At 42.4% G+C, this 24,680-nt stretch overlaps 1 protein-coding gene across 1 annotated transcript in view; it reads right to left on the bottom strand.

The window, feature by feature from the left end:
• The window catches only part of LOC110487766 (cytoplasmic FMR1-interacting protein 2), a 64,210-nt gene that overhangs the window by 24,855 nt on the left and 14,675 nt on the right, over positions 1 to 24,680 (bottom strand). The window contains exons 2-12 of the mRNA XM_036943248.2: positions 23,290 to 23,439; positions 23,107 to 23,196; positions 22,346 to 22,423; positions 13,758 to 13,859; positions 13,412 to 13,593; positions 12,402 to 12,498; positions 5,835 to 5,963; positions 3,490 to 3,594; positions 2,476 to 2,564; positions 1,871 to 2,108; positions 1,518 to 1,670 (exon numbers count right to left, since the gene is read on the bottom strand). Of these exons, the coding sequence (XP_036799143.1) occupies positions 1,518 to 1,670; positions 1,871 to 2,108; positions 2,476 to 2,564; positions 3,490 to 3,594; positions 5,835 to 5,963; positions 12,402 to 12,498; positions 13,412 to 13,593; positions 13,758 to 13,859; positions 22,346 to 22,423; positions 23,107 to 23,196; positions 23,290 to 23,406 (1,380 nt within the window). The 5' untranslated portion in view covers positions 23,407 to 23,439. The remainder of the gene's footprint in view (positions 1 to 1,517; positions 1,671 to 1,870; positions 2,109 to 2,475; positions 2,565 to 3,489; positions 3,595 to 5,834; positions 5,964 to 12,401; positions 12,499 to 13,411; positions 13,594 to 13,757; positions 13,860 to 22,345; positions 22,424 to 23,106; positions 23,197 to 23,289; positions 23,440 to 24,680) is intronic.

Raw genomic sequence — 24,680 nt, 5'->3', positions numbered from 1 at the left:
ACCATCACAACCACCACCACCATCACAACCACCACCACCATCACAACCACCACCACCACAAACACCATCACAACCACCACCATCATCATCACCACCACCACAACCAGCCCCTCCTCCACCACCACCACCTCCATCACCACCACCATAACAAAATACACACAAAAATAAATACCTCCACATCATCACCACCTCCACCATCATCACCACCTCCACCATCATCACCACCTCCACCATCATCACCACCTCCACCATCATCACCACCTCCATTACCTCCACCACCACCTCCACATAATCACCACCTCCACATAATCACCACCTCCACATAATCACCACCTCCACATAATCACCACCTCCACCACCTCCACATCATCACCACCACCTCCACATCATCACCACCTCCACCATCACCACCACCTCCACATCATCACCACCTCCACCATCATCACCACCTCCACCATCATCACCACCTCCACCATCATCACCACCTCCACCATCATCACCACCTCCACCATCATCACCACCTCCATTACCTCCACCACCACCTCCACATAATCACCACCTCCACATAATCACCACCTCCACATAATCACCACCTCCACCACCTCCACATCATCACCACCACCTCCACATCATCCCCACCTCCACCATCACCACCACCTCCACATCATCACCACCTCCACCACCACATCATCACCACCTCCACCACCTCCACATCATCACCACCTCCACCATCACCACCACCTCCACATCATCACCACCTCCACATCATCACCACCTCCACATCATCACCACCTCCACATCATCACCACCTCCACCACCACCACCACCACCTCCACCACCATCATCACCACCACCTCATTCACCATCACCACCACCAACTCCATTACCTCAACATCATCACCACCACCACCTCCATTACCTCCACCACCTCCATTACCTCCACCACCACCTCCATTATCATCACCACCATCTCATTCACCATCACCATCACCACCACCACCTCCATCATCATCATCACCACCACCTCATTCACCATCATAATCACCACCATCATCACCACCTCATTCACCATCATAATCACCACCATCACCACCACCACCACCATCTCCATTACCTCCACCACCACATTCACCACCATCTCCATCATCATCACCACCACCATCATCACCACCTACATCACCACAACCTCATTCACCACCACCTCCATCATCATCATCACCATATCATCATCACCACCACCTCATTCATCATCATCATCATCATCACCACCACCACCACCTCCATAATCATCACCACCACCACCACCTCCATAATCATCACCACCATCACCACCACCTCATTCACCATCATCTCCATCATCATCACCACCACCTCCATTACCTCCACCATCATCACCACCAATGTAGCCACATTTCAACCAAGATGCACGGTGGTGAAATGCTGCTATGTTACTATTCTGTAAGTCTCCCAACGATGTCATGACAAAGCTCTCTGTAGGTACAGTGTGTGTTTCTGACCTGCAGTCCCTTGATCATGGCGATGACCTCGACCAGGGCAAACTTCTCCTCTGAGGTGTAGTTGTAACGTGTAGCTCTCTCATACTCCTCCGCTGTGCCAGGACAGTCCTTGTTACAGAACTTATCTGTCGGGTGGACCAACTTCCATGAGTACTGAGAGAGAGAATATGGTGTCAGAGTAAACTGAAAATCACAGGACCTGGTAGAAATATAATGACTTTATTCATTCAAATAATGATATTTTTATGGGACCAAGAACGGACTACACACTGCCCCTTCTTTGACACACACACACACACACACACACACACACACACACACACACACACACACACACACACACCCCTACTCACCACTTCCATGACGTGTGTGCTCCACTTGGACAGCAGCTGTAACCCTCTGAGTGCCAGGTCAAACAGTTCCCTGTACTCCTCATCTGATTTCTGACTGTCCAGACCTGACCCGGTCACTACCTCACTGTTACTGTAGCGAGCCAGCTCAGAGATGAACCGGATGTGGTCATCACGAATCTGAACCATCTGCTCACACAGGTTATACTGGGGAGAGATGGAGCTCTGGGTACACGTCCACCTGTAGGAGAGAGGTTAGAGGTCAGGGTTCACATAGGTTGTACTGGGGGAGGTGAAGCTCTGGGTACATGTCCACCTACAAGAGAGAGAGTCAGGGGATAGGGGGGAGGGCCTCCATGGAGGGCTGAGTGTATGCTGTTTTTTTCTATTTCCTTTCAATTTGTGTCCAATTAAGACCTAAACAACCAGGCAAGCGAATTTCTTACTAATCAGTGACCTTATTTCATCAGTCAAGTACAAGGGAGGAGTGAAAACCTGCAGACACTCGGCCCTCCGTGGAATGAGTTTGACACCTGTGAGTTAGGAGCTGGGGTTCAGGACTTGTTAGAGGTCTGAATTTATGAGCTAAAGATGGCTGATGTTCTTACTTGGACTTGTTCTCCTCGTAGTGGGCGCTGGTCTCTATGTAACGTGATAGTTCTATCTGCATGTCTCCAAACAGAGGCACCACCTGCAGCTGAGGCATCAAACAAGACAGAGAGAGAGAGAGAGGGCTTCAGTCAGGAAAGCATCAAACAAGACAGAGAGAGAGAGAAAGAGAAAAAGAGAGAGAATCAGACAGACAGACAGAGAGAGAGAGAAAGAGAAAAAGAGAGAATCAGACAGACAGACAGAGAGAGAGAGAAAGAGAAAAAGAGAGAGAATCAGACAGACAGACAGAGAGAGAGAGAAAGAGAAAAAGAGAGAGAATCAGACAGACAGACAGAGAGAGAAAGAAAGAGAAAAAGAGAGAGAATCAGACAGACAGACAGAGAGAGAAAGAAAGAGAAAAAGAGAGAGAATCAGACAGACAGACAGAGAGAGAAAGAAAGAGAAAAAGAGAGAGAATCAGACAGACAGACAGAGAGAGAAAGAAAGAGAAAAAGAGAGAGAATCAGACAGACAGACAGAGAGAGAAAGAAAGAGAAAAAGAGAGAGAATCAGACAGACAGACAGACAGACAGACAGACAGACAGACAGACAGACAGACAGACAGACAGACAGACAGACAGACAGACAGACAGACAGACAGACAGACAGACAGACAGACAGACAGACAGACAGACAGACAGACAGACAGACAGACAGACAGACAGACAGACAGACAGACAGACAGACAGACAGACAGACAGACAGACAGACAGACAGACAGACAGACAGACAGACAGACAGACAGACAGACAGACAGACAGACAGACAGACAGACAGACAGACAGACAGACAGACAGACAGACAGACAGACAGACAGACAGAGATGATTCAGTCAGGAAGGAATCAAACAAGACACACACACACAGAAAAGGGGAGGAGGGTGATCAAAGAATATCATGATGTGAAAGTACAGACAGAGCCACAATGAAAAGTTAGATGGCTGTTTTGGTGTGGAGCACACACACACTGACCTTGAAGAATTTGTCAATCTTTCCCAGGTTGATCCTCTTCTTGGCGTCTAGTTTGTAGATGTTACTGACGTTACCGTCCATCAGATAGAGACCAAAACCCATCACCTGACACACACAGATACACACACATAAACACAGTGATCTTATACAAAGCTGGATCAATGATATTTGACGGACATTCAGATATAACTCTACATATTCTGAACACTACTGGAAGCTACAGTTGAGGACCGCTAAGCAAGAGTAAGGAGGCTATTAGCATTTTAAGATCCAGAAAGAGACAGGTATCTAGAGAAAGGCAGGTAGTTAAGATCCAGACAGAAACAGGTATCTAGAGAAAGGCAGGTAGTTAAGATACAGACAGAGACAGGTAGTTAAGATCCAGACAGATACCGGTATCTAGAGAAAGGCAGGTAGTTAAGATCCAGACAGAGACAGGTAGTTAAGATCCAGACCGAGACAGGTATCTAGAGAAAGGCAGGTAGTTAAGATCCAGACAGAGACAGGTAGTTAAGATCCAGACAGATACCGGTATCTAGAGAAAGGCAGGTAGTTAAGATCCAGACAGATACCGGTATCTAGAGAAAGGCAGGTAGTTAAGATCCAGACAGAAACAGGTATCTAGAGAAAGGCAGGTAGTTAAGATCCAGACAGAAACAGGTATCTAGAGAAAGGCAGGTAGTTAAGATCCAGACAGAGACAGGTAGTTAAGATCCAGACAGATACCGGTATCTAGAGAAAGGCAGGTAGTTAAGATCCAGACAGATACCGGTATCTAGAGAAAGGCAGGTAGTTAAGATCCAGACAGAAACAGGTATCTAGAGAAAGGCAGGTAGTTAAGATCCAGACAGAGACAGGTATCTAGAGAAAGGCAGGTAGTTAAGATCCAGACAGAAACAGGTATCTAGAGAAAGGCAGGTAGTTAAGATCCAGACAGAAACAGGTATCTAGAGAAAGGCAGGTAGTTAAGATCCAGACAGAGACAGGTATCTAGAGAAAGGCAGGTAGTTAAGATCCAGACAGAGACAGGTAGTTAAGATCCAGACAGAGACAGGTAGTTAAGATCCAGACAGAAACAGGTATCTAGAGAAAGGCAGGTAGTTAAGATCCAGACAGAGACAGGTATCTAGAGAAAGGCAGGTAGTTAAGATCCAGACAGAGACAGGTATCTAGAGAAAGGCAGGTAGTTAAGATCCAGACAGAGACAGGTATCTAGAGAAAGGCAGGTAGTTAAGATCCAGACAGAGACAGGTATCTAGAGAAAGGCAGGTAGTTAAGATCCAGACAGAGACAGGTATCTAGAGAAAGGCAGGTAGTTAAGATCCAGACAGATACCGGTATCTAGAGAAAGGCAGGTAGTTAAGATCCAGACAGAGACAGGTATCTAGAGAAAGGCAGGTAGTTAAGATCCAGACAGAAACAGGTAGTTAAGATCCAGACCGAGACAGGTATCTAGAGAAAGGCAGGTAGTTAAGATCCAGACAGAGACAGGTATCTAGAGAAAGGCAGGTAGTTAAGATCCAGACCGAGACAGGTATCTAGAGAAAGGCAGGTAGTTAAGATCCAGACAGAGACAGGTATCTAGAGAAAGGCAGGTAGTTAAGATCCAGACCGAGACAGGTATCTAGAGAAAGGCAGGTAGTTAAGATCCAGACCGAGACAGGTATCTAGAGAAAGGCAGGTAGTTAAGATCCAGACAGAGACAGGTATCTAGAGAAAGGCAGGTAGTTAAGATCCAGACCGAGACAGGTATCTAGAGAAAGGCAGGTAGTTAAGATCCAGACAGAGACAGGTATCTAGAGAAAGGCAGGTAGTTAAGATCCAGACCGAGACAGGTATCTAGAGAAAGGCAGGTAGTTAAGATCCAGACCGAGACAGGTATCTAGAGAAAGGCAGGTAGTTAAGATCCAGACCGAGACAGGTATCTAGAGAAAGGCAGGTAGTTAAGATCCAGACAGAGACAGGTATCTAGAGAAAGGCAGGTAGTTAAGATCCAGACCGAGACAGGTATCTAGAGAAAGGCAGGTAGTTAAGATCCAGACAGAGACAGGTAGTTAAGATCCAGACAGATACCGGTATCTAGAGAAAGGCAGGTAGTTAAGATCCAGACAGAGACAGGTAGTTAAGATCCAGACAGAGACCGGTATCTAGAGAAAGGCAGGTAGTTAAGATCCAGACAGAAACAGGTATCTAGAGAAAGGCAGGTAGTTAAGATCCAGACAGAGACAGGTATCTAGAGAAAGGCAGGTAGTTAAGATCCAGACAGAAACAGGTAGTTAAGATCCAGACAGAGACAGGTATCTAGAGAAAGGCAGGTAAGACAAAGAGCTAGATGAGGCTCTTACCTTGAGCAGCATGTGTTTCTCACTGGGCGTCAGGTACATCTTGTTCTCATAGTAATCAACACTGATGTTGACAATGTCTGCTAACAACTCCTCATAGCCAGGAATCACCTCCAACTGCTGCTGCAGACACTACAGAGAGAAATATACACACTATTACTGCAGACACTACAGAGAAATATACACACTAGTACTGCAGACACTACAGAGAAATATACACACTATTACTGCAGACACTACAGAGAAATATACACACTATTACTGCAGACACTACAGAGAAATATACACACTATTACTGCAGACACTACAGAGAAATATACACACTATTACTGCAGACACTACAGAGAAATATACACACTATTACTGCAGACACTACAGAGAAATATACACACTATTACTGCAGACACTACAGAGAAATATACACACTATTACTGCTGCTGCAGACACTACAGATAAATATACACACTAGTACTGCTGCTGCAGACACTACAGAGAAATATACACATTATTACTGCAGACACTACAGAGAAATATACACATTATTACTGCAGACACTACAGAGAAATATACACACTATTACTGCAGACACTACAGAGAAATATACACACTAGTACTGCTGCTGCAGACACTACAGAGAAATATACACACTATTACTGCAGACACTACAGAGAAATATACACACTAGTACTGCTGCTGCAGACACTACAGAGAAATATACACACTATTACTGCAGACACTACAGAGAAATATACACACTAGTACTGCAGACACTACAGAGAAATATACACACTAGTACTGCAGACACTACAGAGAAATATACACACTATTACTGCAGACACTACAGAGAAATATACACACTAGTACTGCAGACACTACAGAGAAATATACACACTATTACTGCAAACACTACAGAGAAATATACACACTAGTACTGCTGCTGCAGACACTACAGAGAAATATACACACTAGTACTGCAGACACTACAGAGAAATATACACACTATTACTGCAGACACTACAGAGAAATATACACACTATTACTGCTGCTGCAGACACTACAGAGAAATATACACACTATTACTGCAGACACTACAGAGAAATATACACACTAGTACTGCTGCTGCAGACACTACAGAGAAATATACACATTATTACTGCAGACACTACAGAGAAATATACACATTATTACTGCTGCTGCAGACACTACAGAGAAATACACACTATTACTGCTGCTGCAGACACTACAGATAAATATACACACTAGTACTGCAGACACTACAGAGAAATATACACACTATTACTGCAGACACTACAGAGAAATATACACACTATTACTGCTGCTGCAGACACTACAGAGAAATATACACATTATTACTGCTGCTGCAGACACTACAGAGAATTATACACACTATTACTGCAGACACTACAGAGAAATATACACACTATTACTGCAGACACTACAGAGAAATATACACACTATTACTGCTGCTGCAGACACTACAGAGAAATATACACACTATTACTGCTACTGCAGACACTACAGAGAAATACACACACTATTACTGCTGCTGCAGACACTACAGAGAAATATACACACTAGTACTGCTACTGCAGACACTACAGAGAAATATACACATTATTACTGCAGACACTACAGAGAAATATACACACTAGTACTGCTGCTGCAGACACTACAGAGAAATATACACACTATTACTGCAGACACTACAGAGAAATACACACACTATTACTGCTGCTGCAGACACTACAGAGAAATACACACATTATTACTGCTGCTGCAGATACTACAGAGAAATATACACACTATTACTGCTGCTGCAGACACTACAGAGAAATATACACACTATTACTGCAGACACTACAGAGAAATATACACACTATTACTGCTGCTGCAGACACTACAGAGAAATACACACACTATTACTGCAGACACTACAGAGAAATATACACACTATTACTGCTGCTGCAGACACTACAGAGAAATACACACACTATTACTGCAGACACTACAGAGAAATATACACACTATTACTGCAGACACTACAGAGAAATATACACACTAGTACTGCTGCTGCAGACACTACAGAGAAATACACACATTATTACTGCAGACACTACAGAGAAATACACACATTATTACTGCTGCTGCAGACACTACAGAGAAATATACACACTATTACTGCTGCTGCAGACACTACAGAGAAATATACACACTATTACTGCAGACACTACAGAGAAATATACACATTATTACTGCTGCTGCAGACACTACAGAGAAATACACACATTATTACTGCTGCTGCAGACACTACAGAGAAATATACACACTATTACTGCAGACACTACAGAGAAATATACACACTATTACTGCAGACACTACAGAGAAATATACACACTATTACTGCTGCTGCAGACACTACAGAGAAATACACACACTATTACTGCAGACACTACAGAGAAATATACACACTATTACTGCACACACTACAGAGAAATATACACACTAGTACTGCTGCTGCAGACACTACAGAGAAATACACACATTATTACTGCAGACACTACAGAGAAATACACACATTATTACTGCTGCTGCAGACACTACAGAGAAATATACACACTATTACTGCTGCTGCAGACACTACAGAGAAATATACACACTATTACTGCAGACACTACAGAGAAATATACACATTATTACTGCAGACACTACAGAGAAATATACACACTAGTACTGCTGCTGCAGACACTACAGAGAAATATACACATTATTACTGCAGACACTACAGAGAAATATACACATTATTACTGCAGACACTACAGAGAAATATACACACTAGTACTGCTGCTGCAGACACTACAGAGAAATACACACACTATTACTGCAGACACTACAGAGAAATACACACACTATTACTGCAGACACTACAGAGAAATACACACACTATTACTGCTGCTGCAGACACTACAGAGAAATACACACACTATTACTGCAGACACTACAGAGAAATACACACATTATTACTGCTGCTGCAGACACTACAGAGAAAAGTACACACTATTACTACTGCTGCAGACACTACAGAGAAATATACACATTATTACTGCAGACACTACAGAGAAATATACACACTATTACTGCAGACACTACAGAGAAATATACACACTATTACTGCTGCTGCAGACACTACAGAGAAATATACACACTAGTACTGCTGCTGCAGACACTACAGAGAAATATACACATTATTACTGCAGACACTACAGAGAAATACACACACTGTTACTGCTGCTGCAGACACTACAGAGAAATATACACACTATTACTGCAGACACTACAGAGAAATATACACACTAGTACTGCTGCTGCAGACACTACAGAGAAATACACACTATTACTGCAGACACTACAGAGAAATATACACACTATTACTGCTGCTGCAGACACTACAGAGAAATATACACACTATTACTGCAGACACTACAGAGAAATATACACACTAGTACTGCAGACACTACAGAGAAATATACACACTAGTACTGCAGACACTACAGAGAAATATACACATTATTACTGCTGCTGCAGACACTACAGAGAAATATACACACTAGTACTGCTGCTGCAGACACTACAGAGAAATATACACACTAGTACTGCAGACACTACAGAGAAATATACACACTATTACTGCAGACACTACAGAGAAATATACACACTAGTACTGCTGCTGCAGACACTACAGAGAAATATACACACTATTACTGCTACTGCAGACACTACAGAGAAATATACACACTAGTACTGCTGCTGCAGACACTACAGAGAAATACACACACTATTACTGCTACTGCAGACACTACAGAGAAATATACACACTAGTACTGCTGCTGCAGACACTACAGAGAAATATACACACTATTACTGCTACTGCAGACACTACAGAGAAATATACACACTAGTACTGCTGCTGCAGACACTACAGAGAAATATACACACTATTACTGCTACTGCAGACACTACAGAGAAATATACACACTAGTACTGCTGCTGCAGACACTACAGAGAAATATACACATTATTACTGCTACTGCAGACACTACAGAGAAATATACACACTAGTACTGCTGCTGCAGACACTACAGAGAAATATACACACTATTACTGCAGACACTACAGAGAAATACACACACTAGTACTGCTACTGCAGACACTACAGAGAAATACACACATTATTACTGCTGCTGCAGACACTACAGAGAAATATACACACTATTACTGCTGCTGCAGACACTACAGAGAAATATACACACTATTACTGCAGACACTACAGAGAAATATACACATTATTACTGCAGACACTACAGAGAAATATACACACTAGTACTGCTGCTGCAGACACTACAGAGAAATATACACATTATTACTGCAGACACTACAGAGAAATATACACATTATTACTGCAGACACTACAGAGAAATATACACACTAGTACTGCTGCTGCAGACACTACAGAGAAATACACACACTATTACTGCAGACACTACAGAGAAATGCACACACTATTACTGCAGACACTACAGAGAAATACACACACTATTACTGCTGCTGCAGACACTACAGAGAAATACACACACTATTACTGCAGACACTACAGAGAAATACACACATTATTACTGCTGCTGCAGACACTACAGAGAAAAATACACACTATTACTACTGCTGCAGACACTACAGAGAAATATACACATTATTACTGCAGACACTACAGAGAAATATACACACTATTACTGCAGACACTACAGAGAAATATACACACTATTACTGCTGCTGCAGACACTACAGAGAAATATACACACTAGTACTGCTGCTGCAGACACTACAGAGAAATATACACATTATTACTGCAGACACTACAGAGAAATACACACACTGTTACTGCTGCTGCAGACACTACAGAGAAATATACACACTATTACTGCAGACACTACAGAGAAATATACACACTAGTACTGCTGCTGCAGACACTACAGAGAAATACACACTATTACTGCAGACACTACAGAGAAATATACACACTATTACTGCTGCTGCAGACACTACAGAGAAATATACACACTATTACTGCAGACACTACAGAGAAATATACACACTAGTACTGCAGACACTACAGAGAAATATACACACTAGTACTGCAGACACTACAGAGAAATATACACATTATTACTGCTGCTGCAGACACTACAGAGAAATATACACACTAGTACTGCTGCTGCAGACACTACAGAGAAATATACACACTAGTACTGCAGACACTACAGAGAAATATACACACTATTACTGCAGACACTACAGAGAAATATACACACTAGTACTGCTGCTGCAGACACTACAGAGAAATATACACACTATTACTGCTACTGCAGACACTACAGAGAAATATACACACTAGTACTGCTGCTGCAGACACTACAGAGAAATACACACACTATTACTGCTACTGCAGACACTACAGAGAAATATACACACTAGTACTGCTACTGCAGACACTACAGAGAAATATACACACTAGTACTGCTGCTGCAGACACTACAGAGAAATATACACACTATTACTGCTACTGCAGACACTACAGAGAAATATACACACTAGTACTGCTGCTGCAGACACTACAGAGAAATATACACATTATTACTGCTACTGCAGACACTACAGAGAAATATACACACTAGTACTGCTGCTGCAGACACTACAGAGAAATATACACACTATTACTGCAGACACTACAGAGAAATACACACACTAGTACTGCTACTGCAGACACTACAGAGAAATATACACATTATTACTGCAGACACTACAGAGAAATATACACACTAGTACTGCTGCTGCAGACACTACAGAGAAATATACACATTATTACTGCTGCTGCAGACACTACAGAGAAATATACACACTAGTACTGCTACTGCAGACACTACAGAGAAATATACCCATTATTACTGCAGACACTACAGAGAAATATACACACTAGTACTGCTACTGCAGACACTACAGAGAAATATACACACTAGTACTGCTACTGCAGACACTACAGAGAAATATACACACTATTACTGCAGACACTACAGAGAAATATACACACTAGTACTGCTGCTGCAGACACTACAGAGAAATATACACACTATTACTGCAGACACTACAGAGAAATACACACACTATTACTGCAGACACTACAGAGAAATACACACACTAGTACTGCTGCTGCAGACACTACAGAGAAATATACACACTATTACTGCTGCTGCAGACACTACAGAGAAATACACACACTATTACTGCAGACACTACAGAGAAATATACACACTATTACTGCAGACACTACAGAGAAATATACACATTATTACTGCAGACACTACAGAGAAATATACACACTATTACTGCTGCTGCAGACACTACAGATAAATATACACACTAGTACTGCTGCTGCAGACACTACAGAGAAATATACACACTATTACTGCTACTGCACCACACACACACACACACACACACCTGAGTGATCCTGTTGTGATTGGCTAGGAACATGGAGAGGTTCTGTGACTCCTGGATGGACTGAGGGTCAGCCATCTTCCTCAGGAACTGAGCCGCCCTGAAGACAAATAATACCACAGATCTAATTCTGTAGCAGCACCTCACAGCTTCTGTTTTACTGATCCGCCCTGAAGACAAATAATACCACAGATCTAATTCTGTAGCAGCACCTCACAGCTTCTGTTTTACTGAGCCGCCCTGAAGACAAATAATACCACAGATCTAATTCTGTAACAGCACCTCACAACACTGTTTAACATGAGTCAATTGGGTGCATCTCAATAGTGGGGTAAATTGGCCCTGTCACTCCATCACTTTCCTTCATTTTATTTTATTTATTTATTTATTTATTTATTTATTTATTTATTGAATTTTACCCCTTTTTCTCCCCAATTTCGTGGTATCCAATTGTTTAGTAGCTACTATCTTGTCTCATCGCTACAACTCCCGTACGGGCTCGGGAGAGACAAAGGTTGAAATTCATGCGTCCTCCGATACACAACCCAACCAAGCCGCACTGCTTCTTAACACAGCACGCATCCAACCCGGAAGCCAGCCGCACCAATGCGCCGGAGGAAACACCGTGCACCTGGCCACCTTGGCTAGCGCACACTGCGCCCAGCCCGCCACAGGAGTCGCTGGTGCGCGATGAGACAAGGACACCCCTACCGACCAAGCCCTCCCTAACCCGGGCGACGCTAGGCCAATTGTGCGTCGCCCCACGGACCTCCCGGTCGCGGCCGGTTACGACAGAGCCTGGGCGCGAACCCAGGGACTCCACTTTCCTTCATTTGAGCTAATGTGAAGGAACCTAGACAGGTGAAAGCAAATCCCCCTTAGCCTCTACTACACTGCTTTCCCCTATCCTGTGTTTTCAGGATCAGTGCAGGCATAGGAGAGGTGATAGGGAGAGGAAGCCACTGCAGGCTATTGAGATGCACCTCCACATTGTGTCTGTCTTCCCTCCGTACCTTTTATAGGCAGAGTGGTCGTTCTTGACGCTGCACTTCATGTTCTTGAGTTCGTCGAGCACAGCGAACATGTTGATGAACTTGCCCAGGGTGAGGAGGTAGGCTTCAGAGACAAAGTCTTTCCTCCGCTCAGCGTGGCAGAGACGCTTCACCTCCCCGCAGAAACGCTCGATGGCCTTACGCTGCAGGGGAGGACAGGGGAAAAGGAGACGATAGAGAGAAAAGAGATTCTCAGATATATTTAGGACTGATATGATTGACTGACAGAGTTCTAATTCAAATATGATAAAATGAATGAACAACCCATTAAATGTATTAATGAATACATCCATCACTGGTCTCTCACCTGGAAGTACATGAACTTCATGAGCTTGGTGACCTCTGGTTCCAGCACCTCCACAGTCTTCTCATAGATCTCCACCCTGTTGGGCTGTTCGTTACACTTCACCTGGAGAACACAGAGGGGAACACAGCCTGCTCACTCAGATCTCCCTAACGAGCGCTGAGATGATAAACTGAAAATTATCACCACAGACCACAACGATCACTTATCAGACATTTTTCTTATCGTTCATTACGATAGGCAGCCTATAATAGAGAAATGTGAAATGAAATTTAACTGTTTTTCTGGGTCATTTGTGATGTTTTATTTGTGTTTCCCATGATTGTGTTATACAGTCGTGGCCAAAAGTTTTGAGAATGACAAATATTAATTTTCAAAGTCTGCTGCCTCAGCTTGTATGATGGCAATTTGCATATACTCCAGAATGTTATGAAGAGTGATCAGATGAATTGCAATTAATTGCAAAGTCCCCCTTTGCCATGCAAATGAACTGAAACCCCAAAAACATTTCCACTGCATTTTAACCCTGCAAACAAAAGGACCAGCTGACATCATGTCAGTGATTCTCTCATCAACACTCACACCTGTGAAAACAAGGACAAGGCTGTCTTGCTAATTGAGTTTGAATAACAGACTGGAAGCTTCAAAAGGAAAATGGTGCTTCGAATCATTGTTCTTCCTCTGACAAACATGGTTACCTGCAAGGAAACACGTGCCGTCATCATTGCTTTGCACAAAAAGGGCTTCACAGGCAAGGATATTGCTGCCGGCAAGTACACTGCTCAAAAAAATAAAGGGAACACTAAAATAACACATCCTAGATCTGAATGAATGAATGCGAGCTGTGGCATCCTGGATGAGCTGCACTACCTGAGCCACTTGTGTGGGTTGTAGACTCCGTCTCATGCTACCACTAGTGAAAGCACCGCCAGCATTCAAAAGTGACTAAAAAACATCAGCCAGGAAGCATAGGAACTGAGAAGTGGTCTGTGGTCACCACCTGCAGAACCACTCCTTTATTGGGGGTGTCTTGCTAATTGCCTATAATTTCAACCTGTTGTCTATTCCATTTGCACAACAGCATGTGAAATGTATTGTCAATCAGTGTTGCTTCCTAAGTGGACAGTTTGATTTCACAGAAGTGTGATGGACTTGGAGTTACATTGTGTTGTTTAAATGTTCCCTTTATTTTTTTGAGCAGTGTACAGTGCCTTGCGAAAGTATTCGGCCCCCTTGAACTTTGCGACCTTTTGCCACATTTCAGGCTTCAAACAAAGATATAAAACTGTATTTTTTTGTGAAGAATCAACAACAAGTGGGACACAATCATGAAGTGGAACGACATTTATTGGATATTTCAAACTTTTTTAACAAATCAAAAACGGAAAAATTGGCCGTGCAAAATTATTCAGCCCCCTTAAGTTAATACTTTGTAGCGCCACCTTTTGCTGCGATTACAGCTGTAAGTCGCTTGGGGTATGTCTCTATCAGTTTTGCACATCGAGAGACTGAAATTTTTTCCCATTCCTCCTTGCAAAACAGCTCGAGCTCAGTGAAGTTGGATGGAGAGCATTTGTGAACAGCAGTTTTCAGTTCTTTCCACAGATTCTCGATTGGATTCAGGTCTGGACTTTGACTTGGCCATTCTAACACCTGGATATGTTTATTTTTGAACCATTCCATTGTAGATGTTGCTTTATGTTTTGGATCATTGTCTTGTTGGAAGACAAATCTCCGTCCCAGTCTCAGGTCTTTTGCAGACTCCATCAGATTTTCTTCCAGAATGGTCCTGTATTTGGCTCCATCCATCTTCCCATCAATTTTAACCATCTTCCCTGTCCCTGCTGAAGAAAATCAGGCCCAAACCATGATGCTGCCACCACCATGTTTGACAGTGGGGATGGTGTGTTCAGCTGTGTTGCTTTTACGCCAAACATAACATTTTGCATTGTTGCCAAAAAGTTCAATTTTGGTTTCATCTGACCAGAGCACCTTCTTCCACATGTTTGGTGTGTCTCCCAGGTGGCTTGTGGCAAACTTTAAACGACACTTTTTATGGATATCTTTAAGAAATGGCTTTCTTCTTGCCACTCTTCCATAAAGGCCAGATTTGTGCAATATACGACTGATTGTTGTCCTATGGACAGAGTCTCCCACCTCAGCTGTAGATCTCTGCAGTTCATCCAGAGTGATCATGGGCCTCTTGGCTGCATCTCTGATCAGTCTTCTCCTTGTATGAGCTGAAAGTTTAGAGGGACGGCCAGGTCTTGGTAGATTTGCAGTGGTCTGATACTCCTTCCATTTCAATATTATCGCTTGCACAGTGCTCCTTGGGATGTTTAAAGCTTGGGAAATCTTTTTGTATCCAAATCCGGCTTTAAACTTCTTCACAACAGTATCTCGGACCTGCCTGGTGTGTTCCTTGTTCTTCATGATGCTCTCTGCGCTTTTAACGGACCTCTGAGACTATCACAGTGGAGGTGCATTTATACGGAGACTTGATTACACACAGGTGGATTGTATTTATCATCATTAGTCATTTAGGTCAACATCGGATCATTCAGAGATCCTCACTGAACTTCTGGAGAGAGTTTGCTGCACTGAAAGTAAAGGGGCTGAATAATTTTGCACGCCCAATTTTTCCGTTTTTGATTTGTTAAAAAAGTTTGAAATATCCAATAAATGTCGTTCCACTTCATGATTGTGTCACACTTGTTGTTGATTCTTCACAAAAAAAGACAGTTTTATATCTTTATGTTTGAAGCCTGAAATGTGGCAAAAGGTCGCAAAGTTCAAGGGGGCCGAATACTTTCGCAAGGCACTGTATATTGCTGCCAGTAAGATTACACCTAATTCAACCATTTATCAGATCATCAAGAACTTCAAGGAGAGCGGTTCAATTGTTGTGAAGGGCGCCCAAGAAAGTCCAGCAAGCGCCAGGTCTGTCTCCTAACGCTTGTTCAGGAATGGCAGCAGGCAGGTGTGAGTGCATCTGTACGCACAGTGAGGCAAAGACCTTTGGAGGATGGCCTGGTGTCAAGAAGAGCAGCAAAGAAGCCACTTCTCTTCAGGAAAAACATCAGGGACAGACTCATATTCTGCAAAAGGTACAGGGATTGGACTGCTGAGGACTGGGGTAAAGTTATTTTCTCTGATGAATCCCCTTTCCGATTGTTTGGGGCATCCAGAAAAAAGCTTGTCCGGAGAAGACAAGGTGAGCGCTACCATCAGTCCTGTGTCATGCCAACAGTAAAGCATCTTGAGACCATTCATGTGTGGGGTTGCATCTCAGCCAAGGGAGTGGGCTCACTCACAATTTTGCCTAAGAACACAGCCATTAATAAAGAATGGTACTAACACACCCTCCGAGAGCAACTTCTCCCAACCATCCAGGAACAGTTTGGTGACGAACAATGCCTTTTCCAGCATGATGGAGCAACTAAGTGGCTCAGGGAGCAAAACATTGATATTTTGGGTCCATGGCCAGGAAACTCCCCAGACCTTATTCCCATTGAGAACGTGTGGTCAATCCTCAAGAGGCGGGGGGACAAAAGAAAAAGAAAATAATTCTGACAAACTCCAAGCATTGATTATGCAAGAATGGACTGCCATCAGTCAGGATGTGGCCCAGAAGTTGACAGCATGCCAGGGCGGATTGCAGAGGTCTTGAAAAAGAAGGGTCAACACTGCAAATATTGACTCTTTGCATCAACTTCATGTAATTGTCAATAAAAGCCTTTGACACTTATGCAATGCTTGTAATTATACTTCAGTATTCCATAGTAACGTCTGACAAAAATACCTAAAGACACTGAAGCAGCAAACTTAATATTTGTTTCATTCTTAATACTTTTGGCCACGACTTTAAGCTCAACATGTGAAAATGCCATTTTGAAATGTTTTTGTTTCGTAAAGGAAGACAGCCAGACAAAATGAACAGAGAGGAAATACACAACCAGACAGAACATAGACATAAACCAAAAAGAAGTCCCAGACAGACATGAAATGCTTGTAATTATACTTTAATATTCCATAGTAACATCTGACAAAAATATCTAAAGACACTGAAGCAGCAAACTTTGTGGAAATTAATATTAATGTAATTCTCAAAACTTTTGGCCACGACTGTATGTACAGTGCCTTCAGGAAAGTATGCACACCCCTTGACTTTTTCCACATTTTGTTACATTAGAGTCTTATTCTAAAATGGATTAAATAAAAAATATTATATCTACACACAATACCAGATAATGACAATGCGAAAACAGGTTTTTAGATTTAAAAAAAAAATCATCTATAAAAAATGTAAAAAAGATATACCTTATTTACATAAGTATTCAGACTCTTTGCTATGAGACATGATTGGAGTCCATGATTGGAGTCCCCCTGTGGTTGTCACGACTTCCACCGAAGTTGTTCCCTCTCCTTGTTCGGGCGGCGTTCGGCGTCACCGGCTTTCTAGCTGCCACCGATCCATGTTTAATTTTTCCTTTTGTTTTGTCTGTTTACACACTTGGTTCCCATCTCATAATTATGTTCCTTATTTAACCCTCTGGTTTCCCTTTTTGTTTTGTGCGTGATTGTCTTTTGTGTGTGTTGGAATTCCAGTCCTGTTTTGTCCTTGTTTGATAACGGGATTTTTGTTCCGTTCTTGGATTGAGGAAATACAGTGTTTTTTGCTCTTACCTGTGTCCTGCGCCTGTGTCCTTCGCTATCTTCTAGGTAGACTATGACAGCGGTAAATTAAATTGATTGGAGATGATTTAGAAAGGCACACACCTGTCTACATAAGGTCCCACAGTTGCCAGTGCATGTCAGAGCAAAAACCAAGCCATAAGTTTGAAGGAAATGTATGTAAAGCTCAGAGACAGGATTGTGTTGAGGCACAGATCAGGGGAAGGGTACCAACATACAGCTGTGGTACAGTATATGCTGTACCACAGCATCATGCTGTGAGGATGTTTTTCAGCGGCAGGAACTGGGAGACTAGTCAAAATCAAGGGAAAGATGAACGGAGAAAAGTATAGCGAGATCCTTGATGAAAACCTTCTCCAGAGAACTCAGGATCTCAGACTGGGGTGAAGGTTCACCTTCCAACAGTACAACAACCCTAAGCACACAGCAGAGACAACACAGGAGTGGCTTCAGGACAAGTTTCTGAATGTCCTTGATTGGCCAAGCCAGAGCCTGGACTTGAACCCCATCGAACATCTCAGGAGAGACCTGAAAATAGCTGTGCAGCAACTCTCCCCATCGAACCTGACAGAGCTTGAGAAGATCTGCAGAGAAGAATGGGAGAAACTCCCCAAATCCAGGTGTGCCAAGTTGCAGCGTCATACCCAAAAAGACTCAAGGCTATAATCACTGCCAAAGGTGCTTCAACAGAGTAAAGGGTCTGAATACTTATGTAAATGTAATTTCCGTTTATTTGTAATTTTTTATAAATCAGCAAACATTTCTGAAAACCTTTGCTTTGTAATTATGAGGTATTGTGTGTAGATTGATGAGGAAAAAAACAAAGCTGTAACGTAACAAAATGTGACAAGTCAAGGGGCCTGAATGCTTTCTATTGCTTGTGTTTCTTGGCTCAAGCAAGTCTCTTCTTATTGGTGTCCTTTAGTAGTGGTTTCTTTGCAGCAATTCTATTCTGAACAGTTGATGTTGAGATGTGTGTTACTTGAACTCTGTGAAGCATTTATTTGGGCCGCAATTTCTGAGGCTGGTAACTCCAATGACTTTATCCTCTGCAGCAGAGGTAACTCTGGGTCTTCCTTTTCTGTGGCGAGCCTCATGAGAGCCAGTTTCATCACAGCACTTGATGGTTTTTGCGACTTGCACTTGAAGAAACTTTCAAAGTTCTTGAAATGTTCTGGATTGACTGACCTTCATGTCTTAAAGTAATGATGGACTGATGTTTCACTTTGCCTATTTGAGTTGTTCTTGCCATAATATGGACTTGGTCTTTTACCAAATAGGGCCATCTTCTGCACACCACCACTACCGTGTCACAACACAACTGATTGGCTCAAACACATTAAGGAAAGAAATTCCACAAATTAAACTTTTAACAAGGCACACCTGTTAATTCAAATGCATTCCAGGTGACTACCTAGAAGCTGGTTGAGAGAATGCCAAGTGTGCAAAGCTGTCATCAAGTTAAAGGGTGGCTACTTTGAAGAATCTCAAATATATTTTTATTTGTTTAACACTTTTTTGGTTACTACATGATTCCATATGTGTTATTTCATAGTTGTTATGTCTTCACTATTATTCTACAATGTAGAAAATACATTTTTTTAAACTAGAAAAACCCTTGAATGAGTAAGTGTGTCCAAACTTTTGACTGGTATTGTATATCCCTATAAGATACAGTGAGGGAAAAAATATTGATCCCCTGCTGATTTTGTACGTTTGCCCACTGACAAAGAAATGATCAGTCTATAATTTTAATGGTAGGTTTATTTGAACAGTGAGAGACAGAATAACAACAAAAAAATCCAGAAAAACGCATGTCAAAAATCTCCCTTTAAGAGTGTGCCCCTAATCTCAGCTCGTTACCTGTATAAAAGACACTTGGGGGCCAGACATTTTTCTGATTGAGAGGGGGTCAAATACTTATTTCCCTCATTAAAATGCAAATCAATTTATAACATTTTTGACATGCGTTTTTCTGGATTTTTTTGTTGTTATTCCGTCTCTCACTGTTCAAATAAACCTACCATTAAAATGATAGACTCATTTCTTTGTCAGTGGGCAAACGTACAAAATCAGCAGGGGATCAAATACTTTTTCCCCCTCACTGTATGTGTATATTTATGTTGTATTATATTTGTAAAATAGACATAGGTCTCTATGTCTACCCTGTTAAAATAACGACAGTTTTTAATATGGCTAATTGTTAATGGGACAATTGATGGCTACAACTGGTGCACATTAATGTTAAACTTTTCGTTCCATTTATCGTCATCGCATCAATTCAGGCAATTTATCACGATATGGAGTTGTCCATATCGCCCAGCTCTACCCCTAACCTTAACATTTATGGGGATGACAAATGGACCCTGTGTGTCACAAATGGCCTCTATGGACCCTGGTCAAGAGTAGTGCACTACATAATGAATAGGGTGCTATTTGGGAAGCAAACAAATTATGTGTCCCTGAGGTTACAAATTCAGCTCTAATACATTACAATACTATTACAGCTTCCCTTTCTGGCTGATATACAGGTGACTGCCAAAATAAAGGGAACACCAACATGAAGTGACTTAATAGGGCGTTGGGCACCATGAGCCAGAACAGTTTCAACCTTGATGTAGATTCTACAAGTGTCTGAAACTCTACTGGAGGGATGTGACACCATTCTTCCACCAGAAATTCCATAATTTGGTGTTTTGTTGATGGTGGTGGAAAGCGCTGACTCAGGCGTGGCTCCAGAATTTCCCATAAGTGTTAAGTTGGGTTGAGATCTGGTGACTGAGATAGCCATGGTGTATGGTTTACATCATTTTCATGCTCATCAAATCATTCAGTGACCACTCCTGCCCTGTGGATGGGGGCATTGTCATCCGGGCAAACATAGTTATGGTAGCCAAAATCATGTTCAAAATAATGACATGCCCAGCATTTTTAAGTGTTTCCTTTATTTTGGCAGTTAACTGTAAAGTAGACTGTGGTTGTAGAGTGGTGAGTGACGTGGTAAAAATAGACTAATTTGCATGTTTAGGGTTGAACTGTTCTAATGAGAAAAAGACAGCGGAGGAACGTGTGGTGAAGTCGAGGGTTATTGAAAGAACACCCTTCTACCCTTCTCATTGCAGAGTAGGCTTGGGCGGTAATACCATATACCGGAGTACTTGGAAATAGCCACGGGATGGTTTTGCAATACCTTTTTAGTTTGTTAATACATTTGAATATTTGTAAGTACTTTTTATGTAAATACCTGCAGTCAACTTGTGCAATATGTTGTGTTCTTCATTTCACCCGTCACATCGTTTTTCATGATGAAGCTTAGTCCTCAGTCACGTGGTGTTTGTTTACAAGCACACAACGACGAGAGACCAGAGCGTTTTGAGTCACTCAATGTTGTGCAGCACACGCCATGGTAATCTAGCTATAGTATGGAATTCACAACTAAATGTTTGCCAGCTAGAAATCTTATAACTATTAAGTTAACAGCCTAAAATATGCTAAATGCTCTGTAGTTGTGCATTTAGTTTACTAATTTAGTAGCTAAGTGATTAGCTTCTTCCAAAATCAAGCATCGCTTGGTAACAGCAGAGAATCCCCTTCTGGATCAAGGGCCTTGCTGTCTTATATTTGTTTTGTGTGTTCAGCAAACTGAGTAGCATTTTTTAGTTACTAGTATACTTTTATGAGCTGGGATATCTGATCTGCAAATAGTTTATGTCAGAGACTGTATAAAACGTTGGCAACGCGCTCGTTAGCATTCTCTTTGGGATACTGCCCAAGCCTATTACAGAGTACCTTTTCTTTGTTTATGCTTACACTATCTTGTGATTGTGTGAAAGTGAGGAGAAAGAGAGACAAAGAGAGAGACAGTGACAGAGGGAGAGAGCGAGAGAGAGAGTTACCTGTGGTATAGCTCTTGAGCAGCTTCTCCAGGTGTAGAGCATGACAGCGTACTCATGGCCCTCCTCCAGCATCTCATTCTGGCGAGAGAGAACAGAGTTATACACATTAGACATACAACACAGGCCATCCTATGATGGATGCACCAAAACGTATGCATATTTTCTTGATTAATCTTCACAAGTATGTTTCAAAACATAAAATTGTTATTAAAATAGTCTGTTATAAAATGCTTTCTGTGTAATATCTCCTCACACTTGCATTCACTACGGTGAATATTCTCTAGTGTGAAATACACTTCTCTAGACAAATGAGTAACCTCAGGTCTCTGTTGGAAAATAGATAATTTATCTGAATGGAACTTCCTGATTTAAAAGTTTATTTAAGAGACAGTTTCCTCTTCTGTCAGTCAAATCACACTCCCTATTCATTACATTCAGGAAGAGGTCTAGCCTAGTGACTGCCTGATTCATCCCTCAGTGTGTGTGTGTGTGTGTGTGTGTGCGCGTCAACAGAAACCGCTAACAAGGCCAAACCCTCAGTGCAGAAATGACAATAAAACACAAGGCTCTTTTGTGGTGGGTGTGTGAATGTGTGAATTTGTGTGTATGTCTGTATGTTCGCCAAGAGTTGAGAATAATGATGAAAAGGATCTGAGAATCATTCCCTAACTGTTCCCATTGAAAAACTAAAGTATCCACAAAGCACAGAGGCCCAACTCCAACCCCCGTTCCAAACCAATCCCTCCAGGTTGCTTCCTCACCATACTAGAGTGGACAGTAGCCTGCTCGATATAGCGAGCTATCCCCGTCACAAACGCATTCCTGTCCTCAAAGTTTGTGTCGAAGTTAGCCTAGAGAGAACAAGAAAGAGAGAGAGTTTAGTACTCTTGCAATTAATTAGAAATCTCAGGTGCGTATGTATGTGTGTGTGTGTGTGTGTGTACCTGGTACATGATGGATGAAGGTGGAGGTTCGATGCAGGGCTGCTGGTCAGGGAGGGGCAGCTCCTCCAACAGATCCACATTAGACAGAGCATCCTCCAGGGTCACGTGGGTCGTCATGGCTACAAGAGGTCACTCACACAACCGGCCAGTCTGACAGAGAGCGAGACAGAGAGAGAAGCAAACCACAAACTCTCAGTAAAAGAAAGAATAAAAAGAGGACAAATCCCAATCTAAACCAGTATAGATTCCTTCCACCAGGAGAACTGTCATACATTGGCTGGTATTCGCTCTCATTTCCTCTTTAGGAACCACTTGCTACAGCACATATGTCTGTCTGTGCACCTGTCTGTCTGTGCACCTGTCTGTCTGTGCACCTGTCTGTCTGTGCACCTGTCTGTCTGTCTGTCTGTCTGTCTGTGCACCTGTCTGTCTGTCTGTCTGTAACCTGTACGTCTGTGTGTGTGCTTCCCTGTCTCTCCACACAGTGTGGGCACTGGGCATGGCATGTTTCCCTTTTACAACTGGCAGATAAATGTCATCAGACAAACAGCCTTTGTGACACCATGAAAAGACAATAGTGAGAACAAGACATTTTGTAATGCTAGACAACGCCGTCATTCTTTTGAGAGAGAGAGAGAGAGAGAGAAGGAGCAGTAAATTGCCTGTGTTTAATTGTCGTTCAGACATGATACTGCTGAATGTTATGTAGCACACTGGTATACATAATGGTATACATGTTCTGTCTGCTCTGCACTGAAATCAAACTGCTGAGTAGGCTAATTCACATGCAGACAAGTAGGTCATTAACACTTGATTGAAGATTGACAAAAATGGTGCTGAAAGGCCCACCTATAGCTTACCAAACAGCACTACTGAAAGGCCCACCTATAGCTTACCAAACAGCACTACTGAAAGGCCCACCTATAGCTTACCAAACAGCACTACTGAAAGGCCCACCTATAGCTTACCAAACAGCACTACTGAAAGGCCCACCTATAGCTTACCAAACAGCACTACTGAAAGGCCCACCTATAGCTTACCAAACAGCACTACTGAAAGGCCCACCTATAGCTTACCAAACAACACTACTGAAAGGCCCACCTATAGCTTACCAAACAGCACTACTGAAAGGCCCACCTATAGCTTACCAAACAGCACTACTGAAAGGCCCACCTATAGCTTACCAAACAGCACTACTGAAAGGCCCACCTATAGCTTACCAAACAGCACTACTGAAAGGCCCACCTATAGCTTACCAAACAACACTACTGAAAGGCCCACCTATAGCTTACCAAACAACACTACTGAAAGGCCCACCTATAGCTTACCAAACAGTACTACTGAAAGATACACATATAGCTTACCAAACAGCACTATTGAAAGGCCCACCT

This window comes from Oncorhynchus mykiss, chromosome 14 (genome assembly GCF_057628025.1).
Source record: "Oncorhynchus mykiss isolate SJ-2025 chromosome 14, ASM5762802v1, whole genome shotgun sequence".
Classification (NCBI taxonomy): domain Eukaryota; kingdom Metazoa; phylum Chordata; class Actinopteri; order Salmoniformes; family Salmonidae; genus Oncorhynchus; species Oncorhynchus mykiss.
This window is presented reverse-complemented; position numbering and strand designations above follow the sequence as displayed.